We start from the raw sequence: 21378 nt of genomic DNA, 5'->3' as shown, positions 1-21378 counted from the left end.
ATAGTTACATTGGAAGGGGTGGGGGTGGAAGTAACAGAAAATGGCGCGTTTTAAATGTTACAACCTGCGAGGTCTTATTTTGAAATGCCTTGATAGTAATAAATGTCTTTAAAGCAAATACGGGTTGATTTGTCTCCCAAACTGCTTGAAAGACGTTTTAGTTATTCTTCCGATTTTTACCACCTCCATCTACGTGCTGAGACCAGAATTCACAACCTGCATTAGAAAGGCTGCTGAAAAAAGTGCTTGCAGAATTGCAATGAGAATATTTAAAATACAGCCCTGTGCATATTTAATAGAACATTCTAATAATGCACCTAAAGCTTCTTCACGAAATGGGGAGAAGGAAGCACGTTTTTCAACTAAAACCGTGTAAAAGGGAGAGTGCATTACTTCCGCTCTCTTCCCAATAGCGACGCGTCTTCGAGCTATGGCAAAAACGGTGTCCCGAAAGGCCTATTTTACTCAGAACGCATTGCGATGAGGGCGGGACTCTTACGGTGGCCGAAATAGGCCTCGCTCTCCGGATTGGCGGCGGGACAATGGATATTATTTGCTGGCGGCATCGAAGTGGCGGGTGATTGCAGCATGGCGGCCTCCATAGACGCTTGTGTTTCTGCTCCACGGGAGGGATGCTGGCCCGAAGGCGCGGGTGCCGAAAGCGGCTTTATTCGCGCCGTCTTGGCGTTGCCTGCAAAACCTAAAACGACTGTGAGGTTCTTCGAGCGCGGCGACTACTACACGGTGCATGGCGAAGATGCAAACCTGGCGGCGACGGAAGTCTTCAAAACACAAGCGATCATTCGGATGCTGGGCTCAGGTTGAATTGAGGGGCTTTCGTGACTTCTCCTTGGCGGGCTTATAGTGGCAGGTTGGGTTGCTCAGTTGCAACTGCACTCCCGGAGTTCGCTATTTCTTTCACCTTAATGCTGCAGTAGACGCCATGCTTTGTGCTCCTGCCGGCGAACCGCTCAGTTTCTTGACAATTTCAGGAGCGCTGGAAAAGCCTTCTGAAAAGCCTTTGTAGTCCTTCCTAATTACAATTCCCATCTGTCTTGTCCAGCAAGCCGGATGTGGTGGAATTTCTAATTCCACGGGTCTGGATGAGTATCAGTTTGACCAGAGTTAATCTGACAAAGACTCCTCAAATCCACTTCTGGAGAGGAAGAGGAAGCAGGTGCCTTGTGTTCCAGAGTGGATGGATCCACTCTGGAAGTGATCCGATGATCCAGCCCTGATTTTAAGCTTGCTGGCTTCGCGTGTTCTAGAAGAGATTTTGCTGCCTTGTTTATGGTTGATGATAATGATCCATGATGATCTAGAATCTAAACTTTACTTTTCATATATAGTATAACTTCCCTATATTTTTCCATTATTGCTCCAGCTTTTTCTTTTTCAGATTATCAATTAAAGATTGAAGTATAAAGTAACTACACAGAGTAATATTTTGACTAGACTAGGCTAGAAGCGGATTGTTTAGAAGTCCTTAGTTCCTTCAATCATAAGGAGCTTGAAATTATAAAAACTTCTACTCAGATTTCATTATTTATAAAAATATATCAGTTGCCCACACAATGGATGAAATATAAACATAGACTAAAATAAAACTGTATGAAAAGGAACAAAACCAAATTTCTGTATCGACCCATTCAACTATCTCAAATAAAATTTATCTCACCTTTGTTTTCCACATTTTAGCATGGCTTTCTCTTGTTTTTCCCACAACAGTTCTCCTAGACTTAGAGAGAGTGTAGGAAACTTTCCCACAAAGTTATCCAGCTGGCTTCTGTGCCTAAGGAAGGACTTGAACATCTGGTCTTATGGTTTCTAATGCAGCACTTTAAGCAGTAGATTGATACTAAGAAATGATACAAAGTTTAGCTGTAATAGCATCCAGATATAACCAGCTTTTTTACAGTCAATGTTCTGATCTATGTCTGAACTATTATGTTGTATTGTCTCCATGTTTGGAATACTGTTTGTCTTGCCCCCCCACCCTTCTGAATTGTGAGCCGCCCTGAGTCCCCCCAGGGAAAAGGGCGGCATACAAATAAAGGAAACTAAACTAAACTAAACTAAGTCTACTTTACCTCCATATCAGAAAGAAGTTTTGTTGACTTTTGCATATCAAACTTTTATCAAAGAAAGTAAAGCAGAATGCATGTGTTCTTTCTGGATATTTGGCATTCCTTCAGATAAAAGCTTTAGTGCTTTGGGAAGACTTCAAATAATACTAAAACTGCAAAATAAGTATAGAAATGCCTGCAAAACATGTTAAAAATAATATAAGAACAGTGAACTTGATTAGTCTTGTATTCACTGAATTGTTGCTAATGAGCATTATATGCATAGAATAAAGGAATAGTTAAATTACAGAACAATACATGGCTTAATTTAATTTGAGAGACTATCTTCCATAATGTCTCTTATAATGTTAAACTGTCCAGTGCATTTCAAAAGATGGGTTGTTCTGGGTTCTACGAATTAAGCAATACCATCTAGCAGTGAAACTAAGTAAATGGACCTTTTCTGTTCCAGTTTCTGCCCTTTGGAACAGCATTCCTCCAAATGGCCTCATCTTGTTCAACTGAGCTGTAATCTGACGTCCTGTAGTTTAAGTATGTTTAGCAGAGATTATTTGTGTTTTTACTGTATTTCCCAATCAGAAACAATAGCTTTTAATAATGTTTATTTTAACCAAAATTGTAATTGTAGTTTGTCAATGGTATTCCTTCATTTTTTTTCTTATTTTTTAGGAACTCAGAAACTCGAGAGTGTTGCACTCAGCAAGATGAATTTTGAATATTTTGCACGAAATCTTCTTCTGATTCGTCAGTACAGGGCTGAGGTGTACAAGAACAAGGCAGGAAATAAATCCACCAAAGAGTCTGAGTGGTATTTGGCCTATAAGGTATGTGATCATTGTGTTCAGAAATGTTTTGATTTATAAATCTGTAACTATTCACTCTTTCATTGGCAATTAAATTCAAAACGTGTACAATTGCAGATGTTTCTGTTAGGGCAGTCCACCTAATGTTATATTCTATAGATCTGGTGAAAAAAAACCTTGTGGATTATATCTAGATTATATCTAGATTGCAGGGTTGTGAAAAATTGCATAAAGTGTTCAGTTCTTTAATTGCTAAGGTAAGTTTTTACATGTTAGCAATGTTATTTCAGAATATTATTCCAAATAAAACAAGATTTATTCATGCATTCTGTTTAACATAATGGCAAAGAAGTCAGGTTTCAAAATTTGATTGCGTAGCTCTTTTTGTGGTGTAGAAAATTATTTGTCACTCATGAGACCCCTTCAGCAACTTTAGCAGGTTCAGCCCAAATACAGCTTTATGAGAAGTCAAGCTTGGAATCTTGCTATACTTATTTCTTTAATAGCATAATAGTCTGCTGTTAATATTGCAATGCAATAAAATAATGGCAAAATCAAAATATTTTAAAGCACTACAGAGTAATATTAACAATTTTAAAATCAACAATTTGATCTTACTGCATAAGAAATCAGTAGCCCTGGAATGTACCCAATATTTTTCAGAAATATTTCCCTCCATGCGCTTTTTTCAGAGTCCCTTGCATAGTGTCTGCAAATAGCAACTGTAGGAACTCTCCTAACTATTACTTTTTTCTCCTGTAGGAATGAAATGGGGAGGATGTTGGCCACAACTGATAATTGGTGGTGACATTCAGGTCCCTATTTTTAAGCAAAAGGCTGCAAGGTTCTTCTTTCCCTCCTCACTCTCCTTGGAAAAAATTAGAATAATGTGAAGTATGACTGGGAGGAAAATGGAAAAACTACCCCAAATTATCAATATAATTCCCATCAACCAATATAGAGAGATAGAAAGATGCAGGAATTTTTTTTTGTTTCTTTTGTTCTCTAGAATCATAATTTATCTCTTAGATTCCTCCACTTGAAAATGAGCAATTTCACCTTAGGTTAGATTAAATCTTGTGGGAAATATCTGTATAAAACTGTTTGGGAGTGGAACCATAGTAACTTTCTTGGTTCCCTTATTAAGCCACAAAGTTAAATACACATTACAGGAAGTTGTCATGTATGGAAATTGATGAGAAACAACAGACTGAATAGATAGGTAAAAAAAGCAAAGAGATTCCTCTTTCAGGAATCATGAGGTAGGAACATTTAGGTCATATCTCTGAATAAGATAAAGTTTAGCTTATTTTCCAAAACTACTAAATTTGTGGGGCTAAAGTCAGGGACCTTCTGTGGGATGAGAAGAAATCAGTGAGTAAAGAGGACATATAAGCCGTGTAATCATGAACAAAATACACTGATTGAAGTTATTGACTTGAAATATATTTTTCTAGTCTCGCAGTTCTTCTCTGAGGGGAGAGAGAGGAAGGGAGCTATTGCAATAATAGTGCTCTTGATTAGCAGCCCCTTAATATTGTATCAGATAATTTAAATAAATGTATAGAAAAATCCTGATTAATCTTTTGCAGGGTGGATTTGATTTAAATCAAGTCAATTTAAATCATGATTTAAATCACTAGTAAAAAGGCTTGATTTAAGTCATATTTTTTAAAGAGCAACTGTCCTCTGACCCGCTGTTGACTCACCGACAGTCTCATTCACTATAATGGGATGGCTGGTGATGCGGCAGTGACACAACAAGGTGAGGGATGTGGCAGGGAGCAGGTGAGTGGATGCCCACTAACAGGCACTGCCATGATGGATCTGAAATGACAGGTGCTCTTTAATATTATATTTATAAGCTGCTTAGAAGGTTTTACTTTCAATTTTACTGCTTGCCCTGCCTCCTCTCACTTAGACCCTGGTGGAAGACTCTCTGTCCGGAAGACTCTCTTACAGAGAGTTCCAGCAGCCAGCCCATAACCTTAGAGCGCACTCCTAAAGCGGCCGCTGCTGGAAGACTCGGTAGCCGAGTTTTGGAGTTTGGAACTGGAGAAGACGTTATGCTCGGAGCGCGGTGGCGGCTGCTGCTGCAGGGAGAGCTGAGCTCCCCTCCGGCCAGGCAGAACGCCACTCCCCAACCTAGCAGTATCCCGAAGGCGCCAAGCAATGTGAGTGCCTTTCTCCCCCCCGGCTCCTGCATCTTGGCACCTTAAGGATACCACTATGTCGGTGAGCAGTGCTCTGCCTGGCCGGAGAGGGGGGTTGTCCAGGGGGTTTATTTTCGGGGGTGGGCTTATATTTTTGCCCACGTGAAAAATGTGGCAAGGCTTTAGTTTCAGGACAGGTCGTATTTTCAGGGAAACATGGTAGATTTTTACTCCAAAAGCATTTGATTAAAATAAATTTGATAAAAATAAGAAATCTGATTTAAATAAAAAAACCTGATTTTTTTTATTTAAAAAAATCATTGATTTTTATCCACTCTGATCTTTTGTTAGTTTTATTGCTGTATTTGTATGTAAATTAATATTCCTGTGTTATTCTTTCCTCAAATAGGGTTCTCCAGGCAACCTTGTTCAATTTGAGGATGTTCTTTTTGGTAACCATGATATGTCCTCTTCAGCTGGTGTTGTAGCCATTAAGCTGTCCTCAGTTGATGGACAGAAAGTTGTTGGAGTCGGATATGTGGATTCACTGGCAAGAAAATTAGAAGTATCTGAATTTGCAGATAATGATCAGTTTTCCAATCTTGAAGCACTGTTGATACAAATGGGGCCAAAGGAATGTTTGCTGCCAGGTGGGGATACTGCTGGAGATATGGAGAAACTGAAGCAGGTAAGCCATGGAAATTCTGAAACCACAGACATTGTTTACATGAAGTTAAAACTGAAAAACCATCTAGGTAATGAACTTAAAATGGGCATAAAATGGAGCAGCTCATTCAGTTGTGGAGTTCTTGGTGCTCCCTTAATAAACATCAATAATTATTTTGTGTAGGTTTGCATCTGCATACTAATTAGGTTAACTAATGGGTATATTAAAGCTTCAATTGGTGACTATAATCACTTATAATGTTAAGCTATGGCTTAGTTGCCTATGCTTTAGGGAATAAAGTGCACCTTTCAGAGTTTACACAACATGTGAAGTCAAAAAAGAATCTTTAGTATAGCACAGTATAACCAAGTCATTGGCTACTCTTCTGCTTATTGGGAATGCTATTTAGTTGCCTAAGGCTAGGGGAAAAACACTTTGAAGGCCTTCTAAATGGACAGGAGTATTTCAGCACCAGGCGTCAAAAAACAAAATGAATCCTAGTCACAAAACCCCCCAAAAACCCCAACATAAGCACATTTTCAGATATCAAAGAAGAATTGAAATCTGGTTCAATGAAGATATAAAAGCTGAACAATAGAATCAAGGCATTGGTTGTCTGTAATAACAGTTAACTGAAAAGGCAAATATTTAAATTAATACTGACTCTTAAGACTATTTCCAAATTGTACAACTGTTGATAATATATTAATTTAAAGAAGTGACCCTGGAACTGCAAATCATCTTAAGTAGGCATGGTATTTCTGGGCTTTTGTTCCTCCAGAGTCATTTTGTGAAGATTCAGTTAGGAGGATAAACACATCCTCTTCATTAAGATTAGGTTTATATTTACTGCGGTATCTTATCATGGCTTAGCATCCTTTTCCAGTGGGAATATTAAATACATAGACACTTCTTGAATCTGATCCTTTTTCTTTGGAAGAAAAATCCTCTAGGAAAAATATTTGACCCCAAGCATGATAGCTTGAACAAGTAGGCCTTATTTAGCAATTGCCCTGTGTAGCAACTGTTCACATTTATGACCTGTCCTTCTACTTAATGACTATTGCAGCATCCCCTGCAATAATGTGATTGAGATTCAGGCCCTTTACAACTGGTGTGCATTTACAACTATTGCAATGTCTCATGGTCACATGTTTGCCATGTTTGCATATCACAGCAGAGTTTGGTGGTGGTTTGCTCTCCAAAGACTGGTCACAACACACTGTAGTAAACTTGTACACAATGTTTTATTACAATACATACTTTCCCCAACAACAGGCCATTGCTCTGGGTGAACACCCGGAATTTGCAGTGTGATGTTACCACATAACTTTGTTTTTAATACTCAGTCAGTCCTTTATATTCTGTCTGTTAAGACACCATTCAAACAAAAGTCTCAATGTCCTTAAAGAAGTATACAACCGTTTCCTTTTCCAAACATTTTTACACTAGTTGTGGCATTTCAGTGTGATTGCTCTTTTTCCAAGTTGCTGCTGAGTTCCAGACGAAGCTTCAAGCTCCAGGCAGGACTTTCACTAGGATATGCTACTCATTGTGATTTGTGGTCCTGGCGGTTGAGTCATAGTCCCATTGTCTGCTTGTAATAGCTATCAATCTTAGAAATCCACCTATGCTTTCCTGTAGAGACTTTTGCTTATTACCTTTCCTGCTACACTGCCCCCTTCTCCACTCTGTCATAGCATTTGTTTTTGTGAGCTCAAAAGCCTGGATGAGGTGAAGCTGCCTCCGGACGTCAGCATGTTCTTGAAAATACCAGGGTGTGGCTCAGTTAACCAAGCAGCAGGACCACCGTGAATACAGTTCTAGGGAATGGATGAAAGCCTGAGGGAAGGAAGGGTAGAAAGTTTGTTTGCATGACTACAGGCACTTTTGAGGAGAGCAGATAGCAGTTCTTAACTTCACACCCTCATAGAATCAATGGAGAAACCAGCACTGCCTTGTTTAATAGCCACAGGTGTTTTGCCTCATGACTGTGGTAGAAATGACATAAATCCACTGCAGCCACATGATTTTTTGATTAGGGATAGAATTGCCTATCCCAATTGTGGTATAGGTCAGTCCTCAATTTGGGACCATAATTAGGTCCGAAATCTTTGGTCAGTGGTTGTTGAGATATCATATGACCGCTTCATTGAACAACTGTAACCCCAGCTCTCCCAGTTGTGGTCATAAAATGATTGCATATATAATTAAGGAAAGCATGGGGGAAGCTCTGAGCAAACTACAGGGCCCACTGGTGTGAGAAATCTGCCATGGACCAGGAGGCCTGGCTGATCAAGAGATCACATCCATGTAGAAACCTGCCGTGGCCCTTAAACCCTCAGCCTGTTCCTCAGCCCACCAGGCAAGGGAGCCCTTGAACAGCTGCCGGGGCCACTGACTGCAGAATCCTGCTCAAAGGCTTGGAGGCCCAGGCCTGTTCCCTTCCCCTCCACACCCAGGAGGCCTCAGCTGGTTACAGGGCACAGCAGCACATGGGAATTGCTCCACTTGCCTTTGTATTTGTCTGTAGCAACTGACAGCCATGCCTACAGAGGCTGGCTTGTACCATTCTGCAAGTGGGTGTCATTTTCACAATCGCTAGGAAGGCTTCTAGACTATAAAACTATAAAACATGATTGCTAGAAGGAATGAAGGCGGGAAAGAGCCTCCTGGGCCATTCTCCCTATCTTTCAGAAGGCTCAATCTTCAAATTGTGTCATTTGGAAAAGGAGCCTTCCATGAGAATGGCGCCTGTTTGCAGAATGGTGCAAGGAGGTCTATGTAGGAGGGCTGTGCCTCTCATAGGCTGGGTGACATACAGATCCATCTGTCAGCAGCTTCAAAAAAAATAAAGATAAGTGGAGCAATTTATGCATTCTGCTGGGCCCCGTAACTGGTTGAGGCCTCCCAGGTGTGATGGGCCTCCAGAGCCACAGTAGTTTTCCCTTACTGGTGGGCCAGGTGAGTAGTTGAGATGGGGAGAGAGATAGGTGGCTGGAGGCAGCTTTAGTGCTTCTATCTTCAGTTGTAATGGTGGGCGGACTGCTAACTTCTTGAAATTTCATTCCATAATTATAGGAGTTTTGCAACGGCCATACCTTTTGAGTACAGATTGTATGTTCGTCTGCTCAGTACCATTTGAATTTTGAACAGTTACTAAGTGAGGACTACCTGTAGTTAAGCGGTGCATTGCCATGGCTTTTTATTGGTGTGAAAATGATATGTTTCAATGCCACTCATGAAAGTTATTGAGTGATCAAGAGCTCTAGTCCTTACCAATGCTGTTTGTATCTCTCTTTGTACCTTAGAAGTTCTTCTTTCCCTTTGTGGGTCAGTTAGGTGTGAAAGTAACTTTCAGCATACTTTGAAAATGGGCTTCTATTATGATTTACTATTTTCTGCAGTCTGTGCATCAGCCTTTCCAATTTGATGCTCTTCCGATAAATATAGTACCATATATGCTAGGGTATATATAGTAAATTATGTGTCAGACATATAATTTATTAATGGAGACATCAATTCACTGAAATAATATCTAACTACTCTTTATTCATGTAGTGTAGCCTCATAATTACATTTAGATCTTCAGTTATACTGCTAACAATATTTCAATATACAATCTTATTCAGCTTGAAATAATATATAGATGGGCAACTATGTAGCTTCTCATTAGGTCTCACCATGCAAGTTTGATCTGCACCAAACCTTGTGTGCATTATATTGAAATAATTTATTATATGTGTGGAACTATGCCTGAATAAATGTGAATGGTTCCTTTTTTTATCCCTTCAGTTTTAAAAGTTACATCTGATTAATATTCTTTGGTAGTCACATTAGGTAATTGCATGATTATATATGACAGTGTTTCATTGATTATGTGTCATCAAATTGGTGTTGACTCTTACCCATCATCTAGATTTTTGTCCAGGACACTGAATAGGTGACAGTGAAAAATCCTTAAAATAAAAGTAATAAAACTTCATTTAAGAAAATGCTGAATTTTATAGTACAGATGGAGTCTGTATCAATCTGTCAGCAAAATAGAGTCTGGTAGCACCTTCTGGACAAGCAGTGTTATGGGGGGGTATCCTTTTTGTAAGCAGCAACTTACCTAGATTTGCTATTATAGGGCTTTAAGTGGGTTTAAAAGGACTTTAAAGAGTTAAAAGGAGAAGATGGAGGAAAAAAACGAGTGGGAAGTTATTGAGTTTTTATGATAGCAGAAACTGAGAAAAGAGGTTTTTACATTATTAGTTGTAAATGAGACATTTCATTCTTTCAAGTCAATCTATCACCAGTCACACAGATCTCAGCAATGGTGATACAAGTGAAATTTTGTCAATAAAATAGAGTTAAAGTACATTAGAAAAGTCTAATTTACTATAGAAATCTTGAATAAGGACAATGACTTCTTAAGTCACTATATTTGCTACCCTTCCTCTTTGAGAGCTTTTTTTTTCCACTCTCTGCTTTTATAAATCCATTTTCTTCTCACTTTATTTTTCTCCCTTCCCTCCCTTACAAGTCTACTTTTAAGGTTTTATAATACTGAACCCATTCTTTGTATCTGATGAAGTGAGCTCCTGCTCACAAAAGCCTGTGCCTCAATAAAGTTGGCAAGTTTGTAAGATGCTATCGTATTCTGTGCTGAATGTTGAATACAATTAAGAGTGTTTTGAACCCATAAGCCTGAAATGGAATTCTTCCTAATTATTTTATTTGTAAAGGTGGTTCAAAGGGGAGGAATCCTGATCACAGATAGGAAAAAGACTGAATTTTCAACAAAAGATGCTGTTCAAGATCTCAACCGTTTGTTGCAATCAGGAAAGGACCATGTGTCTAGTGCAGCATTACCTGAAATGGATAAGCAGGTGAGTGAGTTGGGTATGGACGTGTGCCATAAATCAAAGAAGTGCATGTCAGTTTTAAATAGAAAACAGCTGGCTTCAGTAACATTGTAACTTTTACATCCTTCAGAAATTCTCAGACAATCTCATCAATCATAAAACATACAATTAAACACACTTAGATTCATCTTCACTTTTTTGCCGTGTGTATACATGAATGCTTAAATCATGTTTTCAAAACAAACATTTTTCTAAGCATAACTCTATGTTGTAGATGACTCCAGAGGAAAAAACAGAAGCCATTACAACATACAGGTAATGATTGCAACAGTCACTATGAAGAACAAACAGGCAAAAGACTGACAAAACACATCCATGAACACTAGCTAGCAGTCAGAAGACATGAAAACTCTTTAATTTGACAACGTATGGACAGATTTAACCATAGGTTTCAATTGGGCAATTGTGACCGTCCTAGACAAAGCCAAGTCCAAAAATGCTAGGGAATTTCTAGAAGCTTGGCACACTGACAAATTGGACATCAATAGTCAGACATAAACAATATCTGCAAAAGAGAGAATGAGCCAAAAAAAGGGAACAAAAAGACCAAAACACCCCCACCCCGCACTAACAATCAGCACCCAGATGAGCATAGATTAATTCCAAGATTAACATTGGATCAACAAGTAAACAATATCCTAATCAAGGAATTGCCAAACAAGCTAATGGTAAACATTGCAGTGAAAGAAGCTCCAAAACCACCTTTGCCAACACTGACTGGACAAGCCATTAGAGTATAACCTAAGTGCAAACTCCACTCCCTTTTATCATTGTTGATGTTATCTAGTTCGGATGATGAAATGCCTGCAACAAAACAACTAAGCTCAGAGAGCAACAAGGACCCCTCACTACATGTTTTTCTTTTTTCTCTTGGATTGCATTGATAATATATGCCTGTTACATTTCAGTGAACGGAAGGAATAATGGAAAATCTTATAAATAATGGAAAATCTTATAAATAATGGAAAATCTTATAAATAATGGAAAATCTTATAAATTGAACAGTGCGCTGTTTGTTAAATTTCTGTAAGGCTATGAATCATAAACAAGCAGTGCACTTTGTAGATAATGTGTGTGTTCATTTTAGAATTGTAGTCTACAAGTGAAGGGAAGAATGCCTCTTTTGGGTGAATTAATAAATGCTCAAATATGCCTGTCTTTCTCTATAGGCACAAACATTATGAAGTTTGCTCCTTAAACAGCATTCATAAGCACCAGTCTAAAGGAAAAGTTCTGAACTAATGAAATATTGTAATAAGATTTTTCCCCAAGCCTTTCCAAAAATTTACAGCTTGCTATTTGAATGATTATAGCAGCTTTTTTGAGCTGCTGTTAACACCTAACTGCCACTAGTAGCCATTTTAACATAAAAATGTACCAAGTACAACAGCTCTGGGTTGAGTTTCAGGAGGTTACCCCCGGGGATGTGGACAAGGCCATGAGAGCTGTGAGTTCCTCCACCTGTGCTCTGGATCCGTGTCCCTCATGGCTGGTTTCTAACTGCAGTGAGGTGACACGAGGCTGGATCCAGGCGGTTGTAACCGCCTCTCTTCGGGAGGGGAACTTCCCCGCCGCACTGAAGGCGGCGGTGGTGAGACCCCTCCTGAAGAAGCCATCCCTCGATCCAGCTGTCCTTAACAACTACCGCCCGGTCTCCAACCTCCCCTTCCTGGGGAAGGTTGTTGAGAAGGTGGTGGCCTTCCAGCTCCAACGGTCCTTGGAGGAAGCAGACTACCTAGACCCCTTCCAGTCAGGCTTCAGACCCGGTTACAGCACTGAAACCGCCTTGGTCGCATTGATGGATGATCTCTGGAGAGCCAGAGATGAAGGACATCCCTCCATCCTGGTCCTCCTTGACCTCTCAGCGGCTTTCGATACCATCGACCATGGTATCCTTCTGCGAAGACTGCGGGAGGTGGGAGTGGGAGGCACCGTGCTACGGTGGTTCTCCTCCTACCTCTCGGACAGGTCGCAGTCGGTGTTAGTGGGAGGGCAGAGATCGTCCCCAAGGCCCCTGAAATATGGGGTGCCGCAGGGTTCGGTCTTATCCCCCCTACTATTTAACATTTACATGAAACCGCTGGGAGAGATCATCCGTAGGCACGGGATTAGATACCATCAATACGCGGACGATACACAATTGTATCTGTCCGCCCCGTGCCAAATCAATGAAGCGGTTGACGTAATGGACCGGGGGCTTGAAGCCGTCATGGACTGGATGAGGATTAACAAGCTTGTGCTCAACCCAGAAAAGACCGAGTGGCTGTTGTGTTTTCCTCCCAAAAATTCGGCCACTAATCCAACACTCAGGCTGGGGGGTCAAATTTTATACCCCTCAGAGAGGGTTCGCAACTTGGGAGTCCTCCTGGATCCACAGCTGTCATTCGACCATCATATAGCGGCTGTGACCAGGGGGGCATTCGCCCAGGTACGCCTGGTGCGCCAGTTGCGACCCTACCTGAACCGGGAGGCCCTCACAACAGTCACTCGGGCCCTCGTGATTTCTAGGCTGGAATACTGCAATGTGCTCTACATGGGGCTGCCCTTGAAGAGCATCCGGCGACTTCAGCTAGTGCAGAACGCAGCCGCGCGAGTGATTGCGGGTGCACCCCGATTCACCCGCATTACACCTATCCTCCGCGAGCTGCGCTGGCTACCTGTCGATCTCCGGATGCGCTTCAAGGTGCTATTGATCACCCATAAAGCCCTACATGGCAGTGGATCTGGATACTTGAGAGACCGCCTTCTGCCAATTACCTCCCTACGACCTATAAGATCTCATAGGTTAGGCCTCCTCCGCACTCCATCGGCCAGCCAGTGTCGGCTGGCAACCACAAGGAGGAGGGCCTTCTCAGCAGCGGCCCCGACCCTTTGGAACGAGCTCCCCGTAGAGATTCGTACCCTCTCCACCGTCCAGGCCTTCCGCACAGCCTTGAAGAACTGGCTCGCCCGTCAGGCCTGGGGATAAGGACCATTACCCCGCCCGAATGTTGTATGCATGTTGCGTATTATTTTTATTATGTGTTGTCGTCTTAGTGTTGTATTCCCCCCTCCCTGGTTTTCTGTGAGCCGCCCTGAGTCCCCTCAGGGAAAAGGGCGGCCTACAAATAAAATCAATTCAATTCAATTCAATTCATAAGTGCTTGAGAAGGAACTGACTTAACCTGATGATGCTGGAGAAATCATTTTCTTGGAGAAAGAGTATATAAACTTGAATTCTGTGAAGGAATGTCAGAGAAATTCCTTCAGGCAAGTTCTTAATGTTTGCTACAGTTTTAAAATGATGCATAGCTCTAATATGTATTGCTATAAGATTTATTAGAAGTTTCTAAATAGAGATAATAATGGCAAAGCAGCCACATAGTTTCACATAGAATGATATTCATGTGTTTTTTAACATCAACCTTCCCCAATTAGATAGTCTTCAGTTGTGCTGGTGCATGACTTCCAACACTTTGAACTGCCCATATTGTCTGACATCTGATGGGGGATTATACCACAGCAAATTAGGGATTATGGAAAGCTGCCCTAGAAAAAATTCATCTAGGTTTTGTAGGTAAAATACAAAAGCAATTCTTGTTGAATGCCATGGAAACGTCTTCCATCTTTATAGAAAGTTCTCTCTTCATAGAATAATATTTAATAATGGTTTATGATAACCTGTTTCCCTGAAAATAAGACTTTTCCGGATAATAAGCCTAATTGAGCTTTTGAGCACATGCACTAAGCCTTCCCCTTAAACCCTCCCCTGAAAATGAGCCCTCCCTGAAAATATTGCAACACAGCAACAGCCATGAGGTGATCTGCACCTCAAAAATAATAAGACCTCCCTGAAAATAAGGCCAAATACTTATTTCAGGGGTCAAAAGAAAATAAGACCTGTCTTATTTTCAGGGAAAGACAGTATTTATCTGATCCTCCTGTTATTTCTGTTTTACAAAAACTTCTAGCGAAACATTTGCAAATTACTTATGTCTTTGAGCAATAATTTAATTTTGAAAAACTGCTGTTCAAGAACAAACTCTATATTGTCCACATTGCTTCCAATTTAATCCTACCAATAACCCAGTGACAGGCTGAATACATATATGATTACACTTCTGTTGAACTTTTATCCTCCAGGTTGCCATCGCTTCTCTGTCTGTAGTGATTAAATACTTAGAACTGTTAAATGACGAGTGTAACTTTGGACAATTTGAACTTACCACGTTTGACCTTAATCAGTATATGACCCTGGATCATGCTGCTGTCAGAGCCCTTAACCTTTTTCAGGTAAGATGTATAACTTGCCCTTATATTTGATTTCTGTCACTACATTGAGTAATTTATGAAATCTATGTGGTATCTATTGATACAATCATTAAGAACATTAAAGGATTATAGTAACTTGCTTAGAGTTCTTAGGTAGTTTTCTATTCAAGATGTATAAAAATTAGCTTGATTTTTATATGTAGGTTGTTCTCTGAGCCAAATGGACTTATGCTCCCCTTTACTTTAGAACGAGCCACTTCTAGCACTTATCTTCTTGCCAACATTGATGATATGGAGAACAAAAGTTACCCTGCTGTGTGTTTTTCTCATTTTATTTACTACATGGGAGAAGTTGTCATCATTTGTTAAATTTTTCCATTGTGCTGTTCATTCACTTGGACATTTAAATTCTGTAAACAAATACCGTATTTTTCGGAGTATAAGACGTACCTTTCTCCAGTGCACTGCTCAGAGAGCCCAAATGCTGGGTTAACACAGCCTATCTGCCCTTGGACTGAGTGATGTTTTTCTTGACCACGCCTCCCTTTGCCTGCACATGCTCAATTCGAAAACTCAGTCCGCCCGAGTTAGGGCTGTTTTGGGAGAGCTCCAGTCTAAGAGCAGAAAGGCTGGAAAAAGTTTCCCAATTTGGACCACGTTTAAATTCTCAGATAGAGGAAATCACGCTTCTACATCAGGTCTGTCTATTTGCCTCCAGTGAGGCTTCCGTCGCTTTAAGAGAAGGGCTGCCGGGTTTTCCCTGCTGTTGCTAATTGCAAGCACTGCAGGGGGTTGAAAAGGCTTGCACAGCGGGGGCTGGCTAGCAAGGGAGCAATTAGTGGGATAAACCAAGTTCCCTGTTGGAACAGGGGCGTCCCAGGGGGAGGAAAAGTCCAGCAAGGCTCTGAGAAGGCTCTAAAGCAGGTGAGCCGGATTGCTAGGATTCCCTCGCCTGCTCCATTTTGCCCGGCAACAGCAGCGACGGCTGGAGCCTTCGCACACCTTCAGGGCTGGAAAGAGCGGGAAGCGGCTGCGTGCGCACCCCCCGCCATTTTGGATCGCTCCGACTCACTGGGCAGAGCGGCAGAGCTCAGAGCATGCGAGGAACAAGGCAGCAAGAAGAGCCCAGCCAGCCAACGGAGCCTCAGCGAGCCCTCAACGACTGCAGAACGCCGCGGGGAGGCTGGGGGCTAGTCTGGGAAGCCAGCTAGTCTCTCCCTCCGGAAAATAAGCTAAGTCTCGGGGAACCGAGGGCGGTGGGAGGAAGGAAATCCGACCCCAAGGCGGCCCTTCCCTCCTGGAGATTCTGCCAGCGCTTTTGGACTGCAAAGGCCAGCGCGTGCCCATCCCAACTCCAGCTATCTTCCAGGCCTCGTGGGGACCTGAAATGGCTGAGGAATGCAGGGAGGCCTTAGGGGATCAGGTGGGGCCCTCCAGCAAGCGCTGCAAGCTGGATCCCTCTGTAAATAAAGGCAAAGGGCACAAAGGCTCACTTGAAAGGTCTTCTCCAAGAGCCACAGTGGATCCCAGGGAGGTTTCAAGGCCCCTTCAGCCAGAACCTAGCCCAGACCGTCGCAGCAGGGAGTCAGCTTCCCCTGATCGTGAGGCCCAATCCCCCGGGGACAGTGAATTCTTGTCTGGGGATAACTATGCATCCAGGGATCCATCTCCTGAAGCATCTTGGGGGTACCCCGACTCCCCTAGCTCCTCCATCGGAGAGGAACGAGATTCTGTCCAGAATTCCCCCTTTGGGAAGGGTGGATCCAGCTCAGGCAGGCCTAGCCAGCGCAGGCCCAGTAAGCAAAAGAAAAAAAGGGGAAAAAGTCCTGCTCTCTCGGATGAAATGAGGGAGGTAATTGCCTTAGCCATCTCCCAAGGGATAGCTGAAGGCATTAAGCGCAAGGGCTCTCGCAAGGGCAAGGCCCCAAAGGAGAAACGCAAACCTAGGGCCTCCACCTCTAAGGAGCCTGTATCCTCCTCCCCATCTTCAAGCCCCTCTCACTCTGGGTTATCAAGTTCTGAGCAGGAAGAAGGGGAGATTTTCGCCCTTTCCGAAGACGAAAACCCCACCCCTGACAAGCCAAAATTCTCTGGCCTGTTTCAACCGTCATTATTCAAGTCTATCTTGCACAAAGCCATGACGGCCACAGAGTTAGGCCCCACTTCCAGACCTGAGGCCTCTCAGGCTTCCACTTCCAAGGATCTTAAGCATGGGTTGTTCAAAGAGACAGTAGAAACTCCCGAGGTTATTCCTGTGCCAGACCTATTTATGGACGCGGTACAGCGCCAGTGGCTACAGCCAGGCACCCTGACCAACCCCAGTGGGGGGGATAGATCTCTATATGCAGTAGAAGATAAAATGGAGGAAATCCTCAAATTCCCAGAAGTAGATGCCCCAGTCGTGTCTCTGACTTCCAATTCCAACCTGCCAGCTGAGCTCCTAGAGGGACTTAAGGCAGAAGATAAGAGGTCAGAAAAGGCATGTCAGAAAACACACGCGTCTGCCTGGGCCATCAAGGCATCCACCTCTGCCTCCTTTTTTATTAGGGCCACCCTATTCTGGCTGCGCCAACTCAGGTCCAGACCCCCGCCCAGGAAATCTAGGTGGCGCCATGAGCTAACCAAGATTATTACCGCTGTCGAGTATTCGGCGGATGCCACCTTGACAGCAGCAAAATTCTCTTCCAGAGCTCTAGCTTCCAATATCACCTCCCGCCGCCTCCTATGGCTCAGGCACTGGCAGGCCGAAATGAAGGCTAAATGGAAGCTGGCATCGGCCCCATTTAAAGGGGGCTTTCTGTTTGGAGAGGCCCTGGACAAGTTTGTCACCGAAACCAAGGACAAACGCAAGATCCTTCCGGCAACCTTTAAAAGGGGTGACCGGAAAGGGGCGGGGTCCTTTCGTAAGAGACCCTACAGGAGCCAGGAAACAGGGCAATCTTCTCACCCTTCCTCCTATCAGAGGTCCTTTCAGGCAGGGGGGGGATAGGCACCAAGACAGATCCTTCGGGGCTCGTGCCAACCAATCCCAGTCTTCCTTTCGGAGACCATTCCGAGGAGGAGGAAACAACAGTGGTGGATCCCGGCCCTTTCGTAAGGGAAAGTGACGGTCACAGGGATCCCCCCATCGGGGGTCGGCTACGGCTGTATGCCGACAGGTGGGAGGAGATAACATCGGACAAGTGGGTCCTCAACACCATTCGCAAGGGCCTTCTCCTGGACTTCCTATCCTTTCCCCAAAGAAAGTTTATCCGCTGTCCTACCCCCAGGAACCCAGAAAAGAGGGAACGCATGAGGGCAGAAATCTGCCATCTCCTAGAGATAGAGGCTTTAGAGCCAGTCCCCAGGGATCAGCAGGGGAGAGGCTTCTATTCGATCCTCTTCCTAGTGCCCAAAAGTTCAGGGGGGTGGAGGGCCATCTTGGACCTCAAGAGCCTAAATCAGCATCTGGCTTACAAGAGGTTCAAGATGCAGTCACTCCACTCCATCCTGGGCTGTGTGAGGGAGGGGGACCTATTGACATCAATAGATCTCAAAGAGGCCTACCTGCATGTCCCCATCCATGTGGCCCACAGGCGGTTCCTGAGGTTCTACGCGGAAGGGAAGCATTTCCAGTACAGGGCTCTTCCCTTCGGGCTATCATCTGCGCCCAGAACATTCACCAAAATTCTGGCAGTGCTAGCGGCTCATCTCCGCAACCATCCGGTTCGTCTGGAATGTTATTTAGACGACATAATCATTCACTCTCTCACCACCAAGCAGGCACACCGCGATGTTTCTCTAACTGTGCAGACCCTGCAGTACCATGGCTTCTCTGTCAACATGGAGAAGAGCCAGTTCCGACCATCCACCTGTATACAGCACCTGGGTGCGGTCATCAACTCCACCTCCTGCCAGGTATTTCTTTCGCCAGACCGGCTGTCGAACCTGAGACGCAGAGTGAAGCACTGCAGCCTTGCCAGGTCGGTACCCATCATTCAGCTGTCCCAGCTCCTAGGGATAATGATCTCGTGCCTGGGGGTGGTTCCCTGGGCTCGCCTTCACGCCAGGGAGCTGCAGTGGTTTCTGCTGCCAGTGCAGAGGGCCAGGAACAGCAACTCACTCAGGCGGGTTCGGCTCCCACGAAAGGTGATCCGGTCTCTGGCATGGTGGAGGTCCAAGGCAGTCAGGAAGGGCTGCCTGTTCAAGGAGCCGGAGAGACTAGTTTTCACCACGGATGCCAGCCTCCTGGGGTGGGGCGCCCACTGTCAGGGCCACCTAGCCCAAGGCCGATGGACTCAGAGGGAGGCCGCCCACAGCATCAATTGGCTGGAACTGAGGGCAGCTCGCCTAGCGCTGAGAAAGTTCGCATCTCTAGTAAGAGGGGCTCATGTACTGTTGATGACAGACAATGTGGCGACAAAAGCGCACATAAACCGGCAAGGGGGCACTCGATCAAAGGCCCTCATGCTCGAGGCAGAAGCGCTGGGCAGGTGGGCGGAACGTCATCTGGCTTCTCTCAGTGCAGATCACATCTCCGGCGTAAGCAACCGGGAAGCAGACTGGCTGAGCCGCCAACGCGACCACTCGGAGTGGCGCCTGCACCCGGACCTGTTCCAGCAGATCGTGAGGAGGTTCGGCAAGCCACAGGTAGACCTGTTTGCCACACACAACAACACACAGCTCCCACGCTTCTTCAGTCGCTACCACTCGCCCCAGGCGGAGGGAACAAATGCTCTGAGGTCAGGGACTTCTGTATGCCTTCCCTCCACTTCCGCTCATCCCTCAAGTGGTGAACAAGCTCCTGACCGAAAAGGCAGACCTCATTCTGGTGGCTCCCTTCTGGCCCAGAAGGCCCTGGTACGCAGACCTGGTCAGCCTCTCAGTTCAAAGACCTTGGAGAATCCCCCGGGACAAGATTGCCCTCAGCCAGGGGGCCATCACCCATCCGGAGCCCCAGTGGCTGCAGCTAGCCGTTTGGCACTTGAAGGGGAGCTCCTGAGAAAGCAAAAATTCTCTGACCAGGTCATTCGAACAATCCAAGCGTCCAGGAAGCCCTCTACGACTAGAATCTACGATGCCACCTGGGCCGCCTTCTCACGGTGGTGCAAGACTAGGAACATAGAGGCCTCCTCAGCCTCGATCCCCCAGACCCTAGACTTTTTGCAAGAGGGTCTGGATAAGGGCCTTGCAGTCAGCACCCTCAGACGCCAGGTTGCAGCGTTGTCTACCATCCTGGCAAAGGGCTCCTCTCGCTCGCTGAGTCAGCTTCCCCAGATCAAGAGCTTTCTCAAGGGAGCAGCGAACATCAGCCCTCCAACTGTTCACCGGTATCCGTCATGGGATCTTCCATTTGTGCTTAAGGCCCTGACCAAAGCCCCATTTGAGCCTTTGAAAAAGACCAGTCTGCGCTACCTCACCATCAAAACCGCTTTCCTGGTGGCCATTACATCCGCTCGCAGGGTAGCCGAGCTTGCTGCGCTCTCTGTCAGGGAGGATTTGTGCGTAGTTCACCCGGACAGAGTAATATTGAGACTTGATCCGTCATTTGCTCCGAAAATTAACTCCCTGTTTCACAGGACTCAAGAACTTATTTTGCCCAACTTCTGTCCCCATCCTTCTCACCCTAAGGAGCGTGAGTGGCACAAGCTGGACGTGAGACGGGCCGTGCGCACGTATGTAAAGAGAACAAAGGACTACCGCCGGTCAGAGGCTTTCTTTGTCTCCTTCCTCCCTGCGTCCCTGGGCCGCAAGGTCTCCTCTCACACTGTGGGACGTTGGCTACGTGCTTGCATCAAACTGGCATATGAGCACCAGGGCAAGATGGCTCCGAGACGAACCACCGCTCACTCCACCAGGAGCGCTGCAACGTCTGCAGCCTGGGCAACCCAGGCCTCTATCCTAGACATTTGTAGAGCGGCCACCTGGGCTTCCCCCACGGCCTTTATTAGAAACTATAAGATTGACACCTTTGCCTCAGCCGAAGCCTCCTTTGGCAGAAGAGTATTACAAAGAGTGGCTGAAATGCCAGAGGCTTCGGCGCTTCCCCACCCTGGGACTCAATAGCTTGGGCATGTCCCAGCATTTGGGCTCTCTGAGCAGTGCACTGGAGAAAGACCGTTGGCTTACCTGAATGGTCGTTCTCGGGGCACTGCGAAGAGAGCCCAAACCCACCCGGGTGTTTGTATTTTGAACGATGTGGCTGTATTGACTGTAATTGATTACAGGACGGTTCCTTCGTTTTCGAATTGAGCATGTGCAGGCAAAGGGAGGCGTGGTCAAGAAAAACATCACTCAGTCCAAGGGCAGATAGGCTGTGTTAACCCAGCATTTGGGCTCTCTTCGCAGTGCCCTGAGAACGACCGTTCAGGTAAGCCAACGGTCTTTTTCCTCTAAAAAGAGGCTAAAAATCTGGGTGCGTCTTATACATCGAATACAGCATTTTTCTGGGGAGGGCAGAAATGAGCAAAAAATAGCCTGTTTTTTTGCCCCCCCCCCCCCCGCCTCAGCAGCACTCTATAAGCCTCC

At 44.7% G+C, this 21378-nt stretch overlaps 1 protein-coding gene across 1 annotated transcript in view; it reads left to right on the top strand.

The window, feature by feature from the left end:
* Positions 1–542: 542 nt before the first annotated feature.
* The window catches only part of MSH2 (mutS homolog 2), an 83451-nt gene continuing 62615 nt past the window's right edge, over positions 543–21378 (top strand). The window contains exons 1-5 of the mRNA XM_087717577.1: positions 543–820; positions 2757–2911; positions 5453–5731; positions 10441–10584; positions 14743–14892. Coding sequence (XP_087573703.1) covers positions 589–820; positions 2757–2911; positions 5453–5731; positions 10441–10584; positions 14743–14892 — 960 coding nt within the window. The 5' untranslated portion in view covers positions 543–588. The remainder of the gene's footprint in view (positions 821–2756; positions 2912–5452; positions 5732–10440; positions 10585–14742; positions 14893–21378) is intronic.

The sequence above is a fragment of the Thamnophis sirtalis genome, unplaced genomic scaffold, assembly GCF_051295495.1.
Source record: "Thamnophis sirtalis isolate CommonGarterSnake01/CBP01778 unplaced genomic scaffold, rThaSir2_p1.2 scaffold_6, whole genome shotgun sequence".
Taxonomy (NCBI): domain Eukaryota; kingdom Metazoa; phylum Chordata; class Lepidosauria; order Squamata; family Natricidae; genus Thamnophis; species Thamnophis sirtalis.
This window is presented reverse-complemented; position numbering and strand designations above follow the sequence as displayed.